The 18,280-nt window shown below is 36.0% G+C and overlaps 1 protein-coding gene across 2 annotated transcripts in view; it reads left to right on the plus strand.

Annotated features, from left to right (window-relative positions):
* Positions 1–18,280, plus strand: part of GALNT13 (polypeptide N-acetylgalactosaminyltransferase 13) — a 522,090-nt gene that overhangs the window by 335,342 nt on the left and 168,468 nt on the right. For both annotated transcript variants that reach the window (XM_019799151.2, XM_019799150.2), the window contains exon 8: positions 14,823–14,940. In XM_019799151.2, the coding sequence (XP_019654710.1) occupies positions 14,823–14,940 (118 nt within the window). The remainder of the gene's footprint in view (positions 1–14,822; positions 14,941–18,280) is intronic.

Genomic DNA, 18,280 nt, shown 5'->3' on the forward strand with positions numbered 1-18,280 from the left:
AAAATAAAACATGGCTCCAAACAATTCCATAATGATGTGAAGTTACGATGTCAGTATTTAATGTATAACTTAGCGGTCTTTAAATCTTGCTGTAATCTTCATGTTCACCAAGTCTTACTGATCCTTGCTCTTAACAACTTGAGGAAAGACAGGCATTCTTATTACCGTTGTTTATTAGAAATCCTGTTTTCCCAGATCATGGTTTCATTTAGTGTTAGCTGATTTTTCAGCTTCTGAACCCATCTGAAAATTATCGGAATACTTGACCAGTACACTCAAATACAATGTGTCTATTCAAGAATGAAGTTTGAAAGAATGTGTGATTATTTTTAAACACATTGGCAAAAGACATACTTTATTTAGTTTTACTTTCTCACAGAGTGAAAAGGTAGATTACTATGAGTTAGCCAACTTCCATAGTAAGAAATTACAGATCTCATTCACAAAGTAAAGATCTACATAGAAATCAGCCATTATTTCTCATCTTTCATTAATTAAAACAAAAAAGGAAACATCCAACTTCTATATTTTAACCACAACTTATGTGTCTTTACCATAGGAACATGAAGACCCAATAAAATCTCAGTATATTTTATCTATTTTCCTCAGTAATGGCACAGTATTTCATTTTATAAAATGCTGAGGGAGCTGGGACAAGAGAAACAGAGAAACCTCAGTCTTTGCTGAATTTTCCAGATTTTTATGGCAAAAGGTTAATTAATTCATGGGCTGTGTTGTAACAGCCTGCAGGTAATTTTCATCAGCATAGCTGTAATGTGAACTTTCTTTGTACTTGTAATCTATTACTCGAAGACGTGATCATTTTTCTCACATTTGTACAAACAGATAAATCATTCCAGGTGTTGAAGACAGTTTTTTTTCCCCTACTTGATTAACAGAATTCTGAATAGCTAAAGTGATTAAAATGAGGTTGAAATTTTAACTTTCTTACAGGAATGCCTCATTTAAAATGTCAGTTATGACAGAACTTTCTAGTGACTATAATTGGCTAGTTAGTCATCATTTAGAAGTACAATCATGCATCTGCATACATAGAGAACCAACTTGAACTTGTGACTTAACCTTAGTTATACCACATTTAAAGTAAAATTTATAATGGTTATATGTATCATTCTATTGTCAACTTTTGGGCTTTGATAGTTTCATTTTGATACCAAGTGAAGTTTGTAAAATACTTGGTATTTGTGAAGTTATGAGTATGGAATAATAGCACACATAACCTTGAACGTTTAGTTTTCTTTAATCAGTAAACTCTCCTTGACATTTTAGTAGTCATATTATATGACTTCTCAGTAATATCTCAATTATATATGCAACAATAGAGTATTCAACTTGTTAAACCAGAGGTCATAAACCAGGAGCTTATATGACAGACATGCTGTGTAGATGTGGGTTTTTTGGCGTACATAGTGTTTTGCATTTTAAAAAATTACCAACATTTTAAAAATGAGATGTTCTTTTTTTTTAAGATTTTATTTATTTATTTGGCAGAGAGAGAGACAGCCAGCAAGAGAGGGAACACAAGCAGGGGGAGTGGGAGAGAAAGAAGCAGGCTCTCAGTGGAGCAGGGAGCCTGATGTGGGGCTTGATCCCAGGACTCTGGGATCATGCCCTGAGCCGAAAGGCAGACGCTTAACGACTGAGCCACCCAGGTGCCCCTAAAAATGAGATGTTCTAAGTAAATGTACGAATTTTTAGCTATCCTAGTCAGGTCTTGCTACGATGGTCTTGTATTCCTACTTGGCACCATCAGGTGGGGTTGAGTAGAAGCTACCATTTAGAAATGGCCTGAAGTTTAACTCAGTCCCCCAACCCCTTTTTTTGTGCGTTCCTAAGGCTGAGGATCACTGTCCATTTGTCATCATTCTTGCTTAAAGAAATGTTTCTCGGTAACTGTGTTGCAGTCAATGGTGAGAGAAATATGCTTATTGCAACAAATCAAGTTCACATGTTGACTTTATGTGCTTCGCTATAACCTTTTAAATTTGTGGCTTTGACTTAGAGGCTACTGCCTGGGAAATGACTGAGTTTGAAACTCATCAAACATGTTAGCCCTGCATGAATACATACCTCCATTACCTAATAGAATAGGCAACCAGTAACATAAGTTATCTGGTAGTGCAGATAATCCCCCAAATCATTTCATTAAGTTGAGGGTATATTATGCATTTTTCTAGTATGTATAATTTTTGAGGCGATATGGTTCAGGCTATTGAGATGTGTTGGATTACATATGCAAATGTGCATGCTTCCCCACTGTTGAGCCCTGTGCTAGGTTCTGCACATACAAAAATGAATCTGGCTATCTCTGCTCTAATGTGGCTCACTGGTGCTGGCAGTATGTATGCTGGACAAGCAAATGAGGAGAGCCTCAGTGGCCAGAGCATTGATGCCCAGGAGTTAGACCACTCAACTGCTAGAGTGGTATGTGCTTCTGGAAGAATCTCGCTTTAATCTTATTGATTGTTTTAGTCTCTTAATTATGCCCTGTAGTAATCCTCAATAAATAATTATAAAGATATTAGTTTCTACTTTAATTTCTCATTGATTAAAATAGATTACTTTATTAAAAAACCTGCCAGTTATTTATCAAGTCTTTATAGCGTTCTTTACTCTTTCTGTCTTACCTTATGGACTCTTTTACATTTAGTCATTATTAATATTCTTGACATGACTTTTTTCATTCTTACTTGGAATACAATGTTCAGTATCTTCCTAAAGTAAAACAAAAGACTCTTAGATTTTCTTCTACTATTTGCTCTCATAATAAATCAAACATAGGTGTAATGATGAATTTTATTCCTTACACCTTTTACTTACTTAGATATCCCTTTTTATTAACATTTGCCTGATATTATGCATTTATTTTTCTCTCAACTGGAATTAGGAATTTATAAAGAAAATCAAATAAATTAAACATTATTAATAATATGTCAGATTATAATTATTGTTCCTTTATTGTGAAAAACTCATACATTTCACATATATTATTTCCTGTAACCTTCTAGTATGATATCATAGAAGAAGCATTGAGGCTGGCTTTGGAGGATCTGGGTTTTAATTCAAGCTCCTTCTATTGGTAAATTACCCATTCTTCTCAACTATGAAAAGGAAAATTATTCCATTTTGCTTAACTCATGAAGTGCTAACATATTACATGGGAAATATATGTGAAAGAGTTACTTTAAATTTATTTCTGAAAATCTAAGTAACAAATATATGCATTGTTAAATAAATGTGACAAGTATCTAAAAGTATAAAGAAGCAGAACACCAGCGAGCCACCTCTTTTAGTATTTTATTATATTTCCTTCCAGGGACTTTCTTTTCAGATAGATTTCTCCACAATTTATTTATTTATTTTTAAGATTTTATTTATTTGAGAAAGAGAGAGAGAGAGCAAGAGACCAAGAGAGCAGAAGCTGGAAGAGGAGCAGAGGGAGAGGCAGACTCCCACTGAGCTGGAAGCTGGATACAGGGCTCAATCCCAGGACCTTGAGATCCTGACCTAAGCCAAAGGCAGACACTTAACCCATTGAGCTAACCAGGTGCCCCAGATTTTTCCACAGTTTAAAAATTGATTTATTATTAGTTTTTTTCCATGCCATTACTATTTTTTTCTCAAAAATTTTAATGGCTGCTAGCATCTCAGCCATTTACTTAGTTCTTTTATTTTTTTTTAAGATTTATTTATTTATTTTAGAGAGAGTGAGGGAGAGAGAGATTCAGAGAGAGCAGGGGGCGGGACAGAGGGAGAGAGAGAATCCCCTCAGCAGATTTCCCGCTGAGGATGGAGGCCTGATATGGGACTTGAGCCACCCAGGTGCCCCAGCTCTTTAATTTTTTTTTAAGACAATTGAGAGGTTTTTTTAGACTTGATTTTGCCGGTTTTATCTTCTGATTTTTTGCATATAATGTGGTCTTTTTAGAATTAAGCAACTAGGAAACATGAAATTTGTCTTAATATTTTTGATACCTTTTGCCAGTTTGATTACCTCCCAAAATTACCAGACTCTAATTTATAGTTCCCCTGGTAAGTATAATAAAAAAAACACTTATTTTATTCTGTAAAATGCTTTACAAATGAAACACAGTATTTCATATTATTTAATAGCAACTAAGAATACATTGCTGGGGCACCTGAGTGGATCAGTCAGTTAGGCCTCTGCCTTCCGCTCGGGTCATGATCCCAAGGTCGGTCCTGGGATTCAGTCCCACATCTGGCCCCCTGCTCAGCAGGGAGTCTGCTTCTCTTTCTGCCTGCCATTCCCCCTGCTTGTACTTTCTCTCTTTCTCTGTGTGTCCAATAAATGAATAAAATTTAAAATATATATATATATATAAATTTTTATCTGTCAGATTTTCTCTATTAGATTTTTCTCAAGCTAATGCAAATACATTTTTACATTGGAGGAAAGAAGCAGAGATACTCTCAAATCCTGTGAGACACTTCTTTATAGTAGAAGATACTAAGGCAAAGCACAGGGAAGGGTCAAAATTATGTGAAGAACAAAGGCTTTGAAGAAAAAAGTTTGAAAGAAAAACTTTGGAATATTCCAGCTGTTCAGCATTCTTACCTACTCATGTTAAAATCTAATATACGTTGAATTTGAAAGAAAAAAAAATCCCACCTTAGGTGGAGTATGTGAATCTACATTCTTTCAAGAAAACAGCACATTTATATTATATTATTTCTTTTTTTTTTTAAAGATTTATTTATTTATTTGACAGATAGAGACAGCCAGCGAGAGAGGGAACACAAGCAGGGGGAGCGGGAGAGGAAAAAGCAGGCTCATAGCAGAGGCCTGATGTGGGGCTCGATCCCAGAACGCCGGGATCACGCCCTGAACCGAAGGCAGACACTTAACCGCTGTGTCACCCAGGTGCCCCTATATTATATTATTTCTTAATGGTTTAGCGGATAATTTACAAGACTTTCCTAGCAGTCTGTTGAGATGGGATGAAAAGGGGGTATTAACCAAAACGTTTAAAAACATCTGGCCCTATTGTTGATTTTGACTCTTCCTACGCATAAAATGAAAGTAAAAGGAAAGATAAAAAATGTGCACCAATTGCTTACATCCTCTTGGAAGCTTAGGATTTTATCAGGTTGTTAGGATTTTGAAAAAGAATTAAGGAAAAAGGAAAAAAAAATAACTTTTCCTTTCCTTGCCTGTAGGTCTTTAAGCAAGAGTTAAGGTATTTGATTCCAATAGTGTTGGTAAATGGGATCTTTGGCAGCAAAGCAAGCATTTCCTCATACTAAGCAGAACTTTCTTTGTTCTTCTTCTTTTTTTCCCCCTCTTTCTTATCCTTTAAAAATAGCTTTGAAACTGTTTTTGTGTTCCATAGACTAAAGGATTGAGCATGCTTCCTTGTTCAGAGCTTAAGCCAGCATGGGCTCTTAAAGCGACAGTTCCTTCTCTACCAAAAGCGCTACCTTCTTACCAAGTATATGTTCAATTGAGTATCATGGTGTGCATTATTTCTGTTCTCTGTAAAAACCTTGAAAAACATTCAACATTTGATTATTCATCACTCTAATAGAATAATAGTTATACTTTTGCTTCTTCTGTCTCTTCTGCTTTCTATATTGGCGATAGTAGACAGAGTAAGGAGAGAAAGAGAGAAACTCACAGCATCTAATTTTCTGGTTTCTAAACCTGCAAAATGGTTAACCAAATTATATTTTATGATTTTTTTAAAAAAAATTAGTTTATGTGAATATTTCCGCTATTTTGCCTCACATTTGTGTAAATAATAAATATTCATGTTTATCATTTCCCTTTATTATGGCTTATAATATATGAGAAATGTTATTAACACAGAGCTATATACTTACAGTCTAGATATTGTGTTATTTGGCCATTGCAAATCACAGCTTGAAACTGATCTATAGTCTCTCAAACCTTTAGATTTTTTTCCCCAGAGACCTTACTTAGTTACCAAGTGAGATGAAAAGAATCCCGATATGTTAAAGGGAAAAGTGAGAAGAAATGATGTTTCAATAACTTTGAAAGTAATTGCTTTGAAGAGCAGTGATAAAATTCATAGGAAAACACAGTGCATAAATTTGGGGCTTGAAATCAGGAAAAGTGTATTTCCAATTAGCTATCCCAAATTCCTTGGTGTATATGTATAAATTGAGAGATGACTAATTGGTAGAGAGGGAGAGAGGTATGTAGAGAGAGGGAGAGAGAAAGGAAGGATAGAAAAGAGAAGAGAAGGGAAGGAAGGAAAGGAAAGGGAAGGGAAGAAAGGGAAGAGAAAAGAGAAAAGATTGTTTCCTTAATTGGGCCACTGACTACCTGGGGGCTCTTGAACAAGTCTTTTTTTTTTTTTTAATTTTTATTTATTTATTTGACAGAGATAGAGACAGCCAGTGAGAGAGGGAACACAAGCAGGGGGAGTGGGAGAGGAAGAAGCAGGCTCATAGCGGAGGAGCCTGATGCAGGGCTCGATCCCATAACGCTGGGATTACGCCCTGAGCTGTAGGCAGACGCTCAACTGCTTTGCTACCCAGGCGCCCCTTGAACAAGTCTTTTGAACACATTGCAACTAAATTTGGTTGACCAGATCTATAGAGACCNTACGCCCTGAGCTGTAGGCAGACGCTCAACCGCTTTGCCACCCAGGCGCCCCTTGAACAAGTCTTTTGAACACATTGCAACTAAATTTGGTTGACCAGATCTATAGAGACCTTAAAGTTCTAAAATACTACAATTCTATTAAAAATTAATTAGACTCTGAAAATAATTTTTAAAAAGCTGATTATAATCTTGCCAAACACAGATGTTTTCTTTTCCTTATTAAAATTAATATTTAAAATGTGTAATTCTTGTTTTGTGCTGGTACTATAATAGTGTTACATTCATTAATACATAGACCCTCATTATATAGATGATTAAGCTGGAACACAGAGTTTAAGTGGCTTACCGAAGGTCACACTGTGCGGTTGAGTTTTAACCCCAGTCAGTCTAGATACAAAGTGCTCCTCAACACTAAACGTACCCCTCTCTTGAGTCTCCTGTGGTCTCCCTGCTTTTCACACATGTGATGGTTATCCTAGTGTGAAATACTTGACTTATCATCTTATTGGTGAAAACGTAGATCACAGTTTAGCATTAATGAATAATCAGACGTGTTCTACCGTAATTTCTTTAACTTTGCCAACTTCTGGTGAAATACTGCAATGTTTTTCCATGTCAAATCCTTACTTTTTGGAATCCTTTCCTGTAGTCTACATTGTTAAAAAGCTTTGTATCTTTAATTCTAAATTGCTTCCAAACTCAATCCCCAAAACCTCTACTAGATGATAAAGTCCTGGAATGAGCCAAGACATCTTTGTTACTTATCAGTTTAGCAGATGTAAAGAAAGAATTATTTTTGTGATTTCCAAAATAAAATTGCAGGTGATTTTAACTTACAGATAGATTGCTTTGTGGCCATTGGGGATACGTGCTTATTTGTTTATTTCACTAACAAATATCTTTTAATAGTCTAATAATATTAAACCAATATATTAGCTATATGTATAAAGGTGGTAAAATATATGCAGAAATAAATGTAATACTCAAAAAGAAGTGACAAAGGGCCTTGAGCAAGAGAAGGAGACTGAGGGCTACTGAAGGAGGCAGAAGGGAAGGATTATATCCAGATTGGAGGGACGGCGGCTGTACTGAGGGCAGGCTGCATGGAATAATCGTCCTTGGCCTAAGAATAGAGCAGGTTTGAACATACACCGGAAGTTTAAAAGGGGGAATCCAAGTAACAAGTGGCTGTGGACACGTGCACTGGGGTGGGAAAGTTCCTATAAACAGCTGAATACTTTGAATACAGGGAAATTGTTAAAAGGAATGGAGATGCTCTTTGAGTGGCACCACATCAGGAGCTGGAATTTCTTCTTTTTTAAGAGAAAGAGTACGCAGTGGGGGGATGGGTTGGTAGGTGCAGAGGGAGACAGAGAGAGAATCTTAAGCAGGCTATATGCTCAGCGTGGAACCGGACACAGGGCTTGATCTCACAACCCTGAGATCATGACCTGAGCTGAAATCAGTAGTCGGAAGCTTAACACACAGAGCCATCCAGGCGCCTCTGGAATTTATTTCTTAAAATAGGTATTTAAACACCTGGTAAGCTGTTTCAGAAGAGTTTTGATTTAGAGAGATTAATCTGGCTATGGTTTGTAGAATAAATTTTGGAAGCAGCAGACTCTAGAAGCAAGAGGATTTCCTTATAAAAGAGTTGGAAATAAGAGGACTAAAACTGGATAATGACGATGATCACAGAGAACAGAGATAGGAGTCAAAAATACTGTGGAAAAAAAAAGAAGTATTTGGGTAAATGATTGAATGGTGTACAGAAAAGAAAGTTGCTAAAAGGGGTTTTATCCTTCTATATTGAAATTCTGGAAGGAAATAGAGGACACTGAAGGAGAAGCATATATGGAAGGGTAGCACGTTCTCAGTGCTATGTTGCATACTCAGAGCAGAGGAATTTGTTTTAAGAAAACATCTAGAAAGTAATTAGAAAAGCACAAACAATGCAGAAAGAAGCAATGAAAAAAGAAAACACAGATTAAGGCTCTGCCTCACAGAGAGGACAATTAAAGGCATACAATGAAAGAGCTTCTACAGGTAAAGAGTATAGGAAGAGGAAAGTTGCACTGACATGCTCTTGGGAAGACTACATGTTGGGACAAAAGTAGATAATTATTAAGTGCAAACATCTATATAATTTTATTATAATTATATTATATATTATATAATTATTGTATTATAGTTGTATATTACACTCATGTCACAAATATGCAATTAGGAACTTGAGACAGCCAGCAAGGAAAAGGAAGAGGAAGGGATATCAATAAGAATCAAAATGAATAGGAAAAAACTCTCTGGAAAAAGGCAGTTGGAGTTAGGGGTGAAAAGTGTTTTAAGCAGGGAGGCTGAATTGTGTTCAAATGCTTCCAAAGGAAGACATTTTAAGGAAAGCCTATTGAAGTTCAGAATCAACAGGGCCCTTTCAGAAAGGAGTTATTGAAGAGGTGGGAGCAGGATCCAGATTCCAGTTAGAAGGTCAAGAGGAGTTGAGGGAGTATGTAGAAAGCATCCTTTCAATAAGGTTACCAGTGAAGGGAATAGAAAATATATATCCCTCGTTTGAATGAGTAGTAGGATGGAGTGAAGAACTATTTTGGTTTAGGATAGAACTTGACCGAGCAGTATCATAAACTCAAGGGGACAATCTAGAAATCAAAGGCATAAAACATAGATGTAATAGTCAATGAGCAACTGGCTGAAAGAGTAGTCAGAAAAGAGCTGGCTGAGGCCAAAAGAGTGACTTAGCTCACAGTGAAGAAGGGAGGTGTTCTTTCCTCTGAGGCAGGAGGAAGGAAGAGGCCATGAGAGGATTCATACACATACTGAGGTAGAGATTGGAGGCGTTTAGGCTTCACAAGGGAATTTTTATTTCATGTATTGCCTTAATCTCCAGTTTTTTGAGGAGTCCCAAACTTGTAGATAAGAATCAGTTAAAAAATGAGACAGGTGAACAAATTAACACCAGTAAAAGAATTGTTAGCTGTTTGTAGGCTAAGCAGAGAGTATTTGGACTTGAAGTATTACCAGTTGACCTCATCTTACTACTTTCTCAAGATTCTCTGGCTCCTAGGAGCAGAAGTGGATAATGCAAGGGTAGGTTTACCCAGACACTGATATCTACAAAAAGAGAATTGGGTCAGATAAGGGAAGGACAGAGAACTTAGGATGCTAAGCTATTTTTTCCCCCACTGGCCTGGCAGAACCTTGGCGAGTGAGTGAGAGTAGGGAAAGGAACAATTCCTGCAGGGGGTTATTATGTGNAACTTACAGATAGATTGCTTTGTGGCCACTGGGGATACGTGCTTATTTGTTTATTTCACTAACAAATATCTATTAATAGTCTAATAATATTAAACCAATATATTAGCTATATGTATAAAGGTGGTAAAATATATGCAGAAATAAATGTAATACTCAAAAAGAAGTGACAAAGGGCCTTGAGCAAGAGAAGGAGACTGAGGGCTACTGAAGGAGGCAGAAGGGAAGGATTATATCCAGATTGGAGGGACGGCGGCTGTACTGAGGGCAGGCTGCATGGAATAATCGTCCTTGGCCTAAGAATAGAGCAGGTTTGAACATACACCGGAAGTTTAAAAGGGGGAATCCAAGTAACAAGTGGCTGTGGACACGTGCACCGGGGTGGGAAAGTTCCTATAAACAGCTGAATACTTTGAATACAGGGAAATTGTTAAAAGGAATGGAGATGCTCTTTGAGTGGCACCACATCAGGAGCTGGAATTTCTTCTTTTTTAAGAGAAAGAGTATGCAGTGGGGGGATGGGTTGGTAGGTGCAGAGGGAGACAGAGAGAGAATCTTAAGCAGGCTATATGCTCAGCGTGGAACCGGACACAGGGCTTGATCTCACAACCCTGAGATCATGACCTGAGCTGAAATCAGTAGTCGGAAGCTTAACACACACAGCCATCCAGGCGCCTCTGGAATTTATTTCTTAAAATAGGTATTTAAACATCTGGTAAGCTGTTTCAGAAGAGTTTTGATTTAGAGAGATTAATCTGGCTATGGTTTGTAGAATAAATTTTGGAAGCAGCAGACTCTAGAAGCAAGAGGATTTCCTTATAAAAGAGTTGGAAATAAGAGGACTAAAACTGGATAATGACGATGATCACAGAGAACAGAGATAGGAGTCAAAAATACTGTGGAAAAAAAAAGAAGTATTTGGGTAAATGATTGAATGGTGTACAGAAAAGAAAGTTGCTAAAAGGGGTTTTATCCTTCTATATTGAAATTCTGGAAGGAAATAGAGGACACTGAAGGAGAAGCATATATGGAAGGGTAGCACGTTCTCAGTGCTATGTTGCATACTCAGAGCAGAGGAATTTGTTTTAAGAAAACATCTAGAAAGTAATTAGAAAAGCACAAACAATGCAGAAAGAAGCAATGAAAAAAGAAAACACAGATTAAGGCTCTGCCTCACAGAGAGGACAATTAAAGGCATACAATGAAAGAGCTTCTACAGGTAAAGAGTATAGGAAGAGGAAAGTTGCACTGACATGCTCTTGGGAAGACTACATGTTGGGACAAAAGTAGATAATTATTAAGTGCAAACATCTATATAATTTTATTATAATTATATTATATATTATATAATTATTGTATTATAGTTGTATATTACACTCATGTCACAAATATGGAATTAGGAACTTGAGACAGCCAGCAAAGAAAAGGAAGAGGAAGGGATATCAATAAGAATCAAAATGAATAGGAAAAAACTCTCTGGAAAAAGGCAGTTGGAGTTAGGGGTGAAAAGTGTTTTAAGCAGGGAGGCTGAATTGTGTTCAAATGCTTCCAAAGGAAGACATTTTAAGGAAAGCCTATTGAAGTTCAGAATCAACAGGGCCCTTTCAGAAAGGAGTTATTGAAGAGGTGGGAGCAGGATCCAGATTCCAGTTAGAAGGTCAAGAGGAGTTGAGGGAGTATGAGAAAGCATCCTTTCAATAAGGTTACCAGTGAAGGGAATAGAAAATATATATCCCTCGTTTGAATGAGTAGTAGGATGGAGTGAAGAACTATTTTGGTTTAGGATAGAACTTGACCGAGCAGTATCATAAACTCAAGGGGACAATCTAGAAATCAAAGGCATAAAACATAGATGTAATAGTCAATGAGCAACTGGCTGAAAGAGTAGTCAGAAAAGAGCTGGCTGAGGCCAAAAGAGTGACTTAGCTCACAGTGAAGAAGGGAGGTGTTCTTTCCTCTGAGGCAGGAGGAAGGAAGAGGCCATGAGAGGATTCATACACATACTGAGGTAGAGATTGGAGGCGTTTAGGCTTCACAAGGGAATTTTTATTTCATGTATTGCCTTAATCTCCAGTTTTTTGAGGAGTCCCAAACTTGTAGATAAGAATCAGTTAAAAAATGAGACAGGTGAACAAATTAACACCAGTAAAAGAATTGTTAGCTGTTTGTAGGCTAAGCAGAGAGTATTTGGACTTGAAGTATTACCAGTTGACCTCATCTTACTACTTTCTCAAGATTCTCTGGCTCCTAGGAGCAGAAGTGGATAATGCAAGGGTAGGTTTACCCAGACACTGATATCTACAAAAAGAGAATTGGGTCAGATAAGGGAAGGACAGAGAACTTAGGATGCTAAGCTATTTTTTCCCCCACTGGCCTGGCAGAACCTTGGCGAGTGAGTGAGAGTAGGGAAAGGAACAATTCCTGCAGGGGGTTATTATGTGAGAATAAGGAGTAGCTAAGGAACCCCAAACACGAAAATAGAATAAAAAATTGACTGTCATAAGATTGAAATAAGAGGGGTTAAAAAATAGAAAGTTGTGTCTCACAGAGGCAGATTTCAGACTTCAAGATCTTGGATCTGAAGTAGATTCGAATGATTATCAACAACAGTGACGACAGAGACAAAGGTAATACCACCTAACCTTATTAACTATTTGTTATGTGCTGGGAACTGTGCTAAGTGCTTTACTTCTACTAACTCAATTCATCTTCACCTACTGACTGTTTGGTAAGCAAAATTCACAGCCTTTGGGCTGATTATTCCCCCCCTCCCCAGCCAATGGGCTAAATTGCTTAATAAGGTTAGGCCATAGATAGATTTTTAATTTTCTAGGTACCCTGAACGCTTAAGGTCCACACGGGCATATGCAAATAATTCATTAGGGACAGTACAGAGCAGTTAACTTAGAATAGAACATGTTGCATAACACTGGCTGTGGCTGTAGATGTTACATAAGGCACAGTCTCTGGACTGTTTGAGAGCTGACATGGCAAATACAAGGAAAAAAAACTCTCTAGGAGCATCTGTCTTCAGAAAATACAGGATTTTTTTGAGGAATTATGATTTTATGTTCTTATTTTTGTTACTTTTTAAGCATAAGTGAAACTTTTGAGTCATTCTTATGGTTAAATATATAAATTTTAGTCATTTATTATACTTCTCACATATTTGTAGGAATTAGGACCAACAGTAAGATGAAATTCAATGCCTGTATTTACGCTAAATGCATTAGTACTTTATTAGCAAATTGAGAAGTGGGTAGGCACTCTGAAATGATCATTAAAAATGCATCACTTAACATTCTTAAGCACTTGGTTGCATTATGATAAGATAATTGCAGCAATTTTTGTTCCCAGTTTCATTAAATAGACTACCCAGCACTATTACACCTTGTATAGTTATTGCCACAGAATTCCAAAACCCCAATCAGGTGAGGGTCATGGCTACTCCATAATTATCACCTGTTTAGCTGTGTTAGTGTTTCTCATTATAACTCAGAAGGTCAATGATACTGTTCATGATAGCAAGGCAGCAAGACCAGAAGTAATAAAATAGTTCTGAAACTAAGGAGGCTCTGCCTCTCCAGCTGATGGACAGTTAATTGCTTGAGTATAAAACAGTGAGAGCACTGGGAGAAATAGAGAACTTTGCAGTATGGTCGATATCCAAGTACGATATTATTTGGCGGCTTTTCAATAAACTACATTGTTCAATTAGAGGACATGAGCATATCCTGTGGCAGAAGAGGATATGATCTCCAGGAAAGCAACATTTGTTATTTTTCTCACTGTCTCAGACTGCTTGGATGAGCATTGCAAGTCCCCTAGACCTGTTTCTCCTCTTTAGCAGCACCTTACAATCACCAAGGGACTTTACACATTACCAAAGGTGTGGCCCCACCCCAGACCAATTAAATCTGAATTTGTGGAGAGTGATACCCAAACATGGAAATGTGTTCTTTAAAGGTGCTTCAGGGGCCTCAAATGTGCTAGGAAGGTTTAAAACTGCTATTCTACAATTAACATGAAAAAAATAATAATTGTCAGTAGAGATGGATCCATTTGTGAAAAACTATAATTTTCTTTTTTAGTTTCAATTCATCCTGCTTATATAAGAAGCCTTGCATAGTTCATACATTAATCATTGACTTTAATTAACCGTTTAAAATTAATTGATAAGTAATCCTTTGAAAACTTAACATCTGACTTCATAGTTCCTATAGAGAAATTTCAAATGTGAGAGTCAAAAGGCATTTATTCCTAGGAAAAAGTTTTAGGCTCTGCAAAATGTCCTTCTAAGCATATGGGATTTATGTTTATCCATAGGATTGTATGATTAACTCTGTTAATTTATTTGGGTAAAGAGAAGAATAAACAAATAGATGTAAAGCTCTTACCTTAAAACAGTACTTCCATAACTATCGTTACATACTTATTGCCTATAAACATTTTATAGTATTCAATACTTCTCATATTTAAATAGACTATAGATCTTTTCATAGAGAAACCATTTCCACAGGTTTCTAGAATTCACATTAAAATTATTTATAATTAGGTGACAAAAGATCACAACTGGTGGTTTCATGACCAGTTAATCTCTTTACCGGTAGGGCTAAGCACACTAACTTCTCTTCACTTATGCCTTTCAGAAGGAATATAGATGCCCCCCTCTTAAGTGGCCAGTGTTCCTTCCATATTATCTATTTGATCACCTGTAAGAAAAATATAGACTAATCTAAATTTAGTTTTACAGAAAATGTGGAATAAAATGCTACTTATTAATTTTAAAACCTCTGACACCTTGGCTTTATGTTTCCAGTTTGAGATTTTTGAGTACTATTTTTTTTTTAATTAAAAATGTCTCAAAACTATTTGCTACAGTCTCATTAAACTCCACACATTGTTTTCAAAAGATATTCTTTTCTTTTTGTTTTTTTTCAACTAGGACCCCTACTATGGCTGGTGGCCTATTTTCTATTGACAGAAACTACTTTGAAGAGATAGGAACTTACGATGCAGGAATGGATATCTGGGGTGGAGAGAATCTTGAAATGTCTTTTAGGGTAATTGCATTTTACTTTATTTTTTTAACTCTAAACACAATATGCTGTAGCATGCACATATAGACCCAGTAATTTACTGTCAAATCTTTTTTTTGTGAAGTGATGCAAATTACTGATCAGATGGTCATTTTAATACTTATTTAGAAGCTTTGCTAGAGTCTTTTTGCATGCAATATTTACTGTTAAATGGGAAATTATAGCTATTTTTAAAGTTTTCAAAAATAATTCTTTTACTCATAGTACAAAGACATTAGGGTTTTCAGTTTTTGAAATAAAGAAAGGCTTTATTTTTTAAATAAAGCATTACCCTATAAAATCACATTATGTTTTTGAACTGAAACTTGGAAGTATTTATGTTACCTGAATTTGCAAGTGCTGCCTGAGGTTATTCTCAAATACCTTTAAGAATAACCTGTGGTCAAAGGAACTCTGGATAATTCTGCAAGTAGCATGATTGATTCCACAATTATAGACATTATTGTTTGATGAATCAGTTTGAATAATGCAAATTCACTTATTAAATGGCCTTCCAAGCAAATGAAAATTAAGGACTAATCCTTCATGCATATGAGATTGGAAAGCATATGAATAATTTTTATATTTTGTTATAGTTGGAAATCTAAAAAGCAGACACATAAATGTGCCTTCATGCTAACAAATGATAAATGCTGGAATACTGTTTTTTCTTCAAATCACATATATTATTATTTTTAAATGAATTAAGTTAATAATACTGTTGTTTTCTTTCTTCCTAGAATTTAACATGAAATATTCAAAACACTGTATTGATTTTGCCAAAATCATATAATAAAATAATTAGAGTTTAGATATAATTATCTATGAAGTGCAAGAGTTATGACTTTTAATTCCTCATTTAGAAAGTAAAGTTTGTTTTTCACTAACAAAATATAAATATATGATGGTAAGAAAAGTTAAAATTTGAGAATAAGAACAATTACTTTGAATTTATATAATGTAGAATTTAGTGGATCTCAGATAATCTGATTTATTTTAGAACCACTAAAATGGCCTTCTTATACAATTTTTGCCTATAAACCTTCCTTATAGCCAAATGTCTGAGAACATCATTAGCTAATGGAATTGTATTCTTTCCATATTTGTTTATGTACTTATAGTCAGATTAGAACTTGCCCCACAAGATTTAGTGCTGTACTCAGAAATGTCTTCTTGACATCAGGCATATGATATATCTTTGCTCAACCTTTAGGGACATTTGGGGACCCAACCTTTTCACTTGGTGTAGTTCTCAAAGTACGGAAAATAAGAGATGACAGTTAAGAAAAGGAGGAGAGGAAGGAAGGAAGGAAGGAAGGAAGGAAGGAAGGAAGGAAGGAAGGAAGGAAGGAAGGAAGGAAGGNAGAAAATAAGAGATGACAGTTAAGAAAAGGAGGAGAGGAAGGAAGGAAGGAAGGAAGGACGGAAGGAAGGAAGGAAGGAAGGAAGGAAGGAAGGAAGGAAGGAAGGTGGTATATTCAAAAGCTGAAAAAAATATTTGCTCTTACCTTGAGATGTAGCAATGAGAATATTTACCCATTTGTTAACCAATGTTCTTTTGATGTTGTGGGTTACATAATGTTGGGGTTACATAAGAAAAAAATATCAATATAGCAATATTGCTATTATCTGTGAGCCTATTGCCTCACTCTTTTTCCTAAGAGTTCTGTTCACCATTTTTCTCCTCACCTATTAAGCTTGGTTCTCTGCCAGTGGACTCCCCTTACTTTCATCACATAGCTCCCATATCGGATGGATGTTCTTTATCTAACTAATTGAAAGACAAGTTAGGGAGCAGCTTAGTGGAGTAACATGAAACACCAGGAGAACATGATCAGAAAATGCAACAGATATATAAATGCACCAAAAAGGAAGATTGGGGAATATGGTAGGTGAAACAGATACCAGAGGGGGAGAGTGAATGCAACTGGTGTCCATGAGAATGATCAGATCCCTAGAAAATGACACAGGATGTTAGTTTTGATTGGTTGTTTGACATTCTGAAGAAATAAAGCACAGTAACACCCCCTTATCTGTGGTTTCGCTTTCTGCGGTTTCAGTTACCTTCGGTCAGCTGTCATCCAGAAGCAGATGATCTTCCTTCTGACGTATTGTCCAAAGGTCAGCAGTAGTAGCCTAATGCTNGCTTTCTGCAGTTTCAGTTACCTTCCGTCAGCTGTCATCCAGAAGCAGATGATCTTCCTTCTGACGTATTGTCCAAAGGTCAGCAGTAGTAGCCTAATGCTATGTCACAGTGCCTACATCATTTACCTCCCTTTATCTCATCTTGTAGACATTTTATCATCTTATGTCATCACAAGAAGAAGGGTGCGTACAGTACAATAAGATATTTCCCGAGAGAGAGAGACCACATTCACATAAATTTTACTACAGTATGTTCTTACAATTGTTCTATTTTATTATTAGTGATATTGCTAATCCCTTACTATGCCTAATTTGTAAATTAAACTCAATCATAGGTATGTATATATAGAAGAAAGTATAGTATATATAGGGTGTGGTACCATCCTTAATTTCAGACATCCACTGGGGGTCTTGGAAAATATCACCCATGGATAAAGGGAGACTACTGCAAAAAGTGACTGGTTTGAATATTTTAAAATGTACCACTGGCTTTAGTTTCCATATGCTTTCAATAGAAACAAAATATTTATTTTGCTTTCTATTAGACTCTTTTTTATGACTTGAATGTAAATGTGTTCTTAATAGTTAGTACTCTAGCTGAGGTAGCTATTGAATGAGAGAAAATGCTAGAACAGTATATTAGCAAAAGAATGAGACTCTCTCTTTAGAATAATTTCATGAAAAGATATGTGACCTAATGAAATGATCATATGTTGAGGATTTAAAATCAGAAAACCTGAGGCTAATATCCAGGTCAGTCATTATACAACAGACATATATTGAGCATATAATATGTGCTTTACACTTTTCAGTTGCTGAGGCTACAAAAATGAATAAGGCATGATGCTTTTGCTCTCAAAGAACCACATTTCCTTGAGAGAGATACATAGGTATTATTGACAGTAAAATGCAATAATTTATTTTATGAAAATATGTATGAGATTTTCTTGACTCTGTCATGCTAGTAAAGGCAAATAACTTAACCTACACCGTGAAAACGTGAATATAATAATAGCGAAGTTAATGTTTTATAGCTCCAGTCTATGTAGGTGGGGTAAGTAAAAACCATAGAAATATTAAGGGCTTGCAAAATATTAGGATTTTGGCTGGCCCTAAAGAGTTCAAGCCAATCCAAAGAAAAGTATTTGTGTGGATTTAGTCATAACAGTATCACTCAATC

The sequence above is a fragment of the Ailuropoda melanoleuca genome, chromosome 2, assembly GCF_002007445.2.
Source record: "Ailuropoda melanoleuca isolate Jingjing chromosome 2, ASM200744v2, whole genome shotgun sequence".
Taxonomy (NCBI): domain Eukaryota; kingdom Metazoa; phylum Chordata; class Mammalia; order Carnivora; family Ursidae; genus Ailuropoda; species Ailuropoda melanoleuca.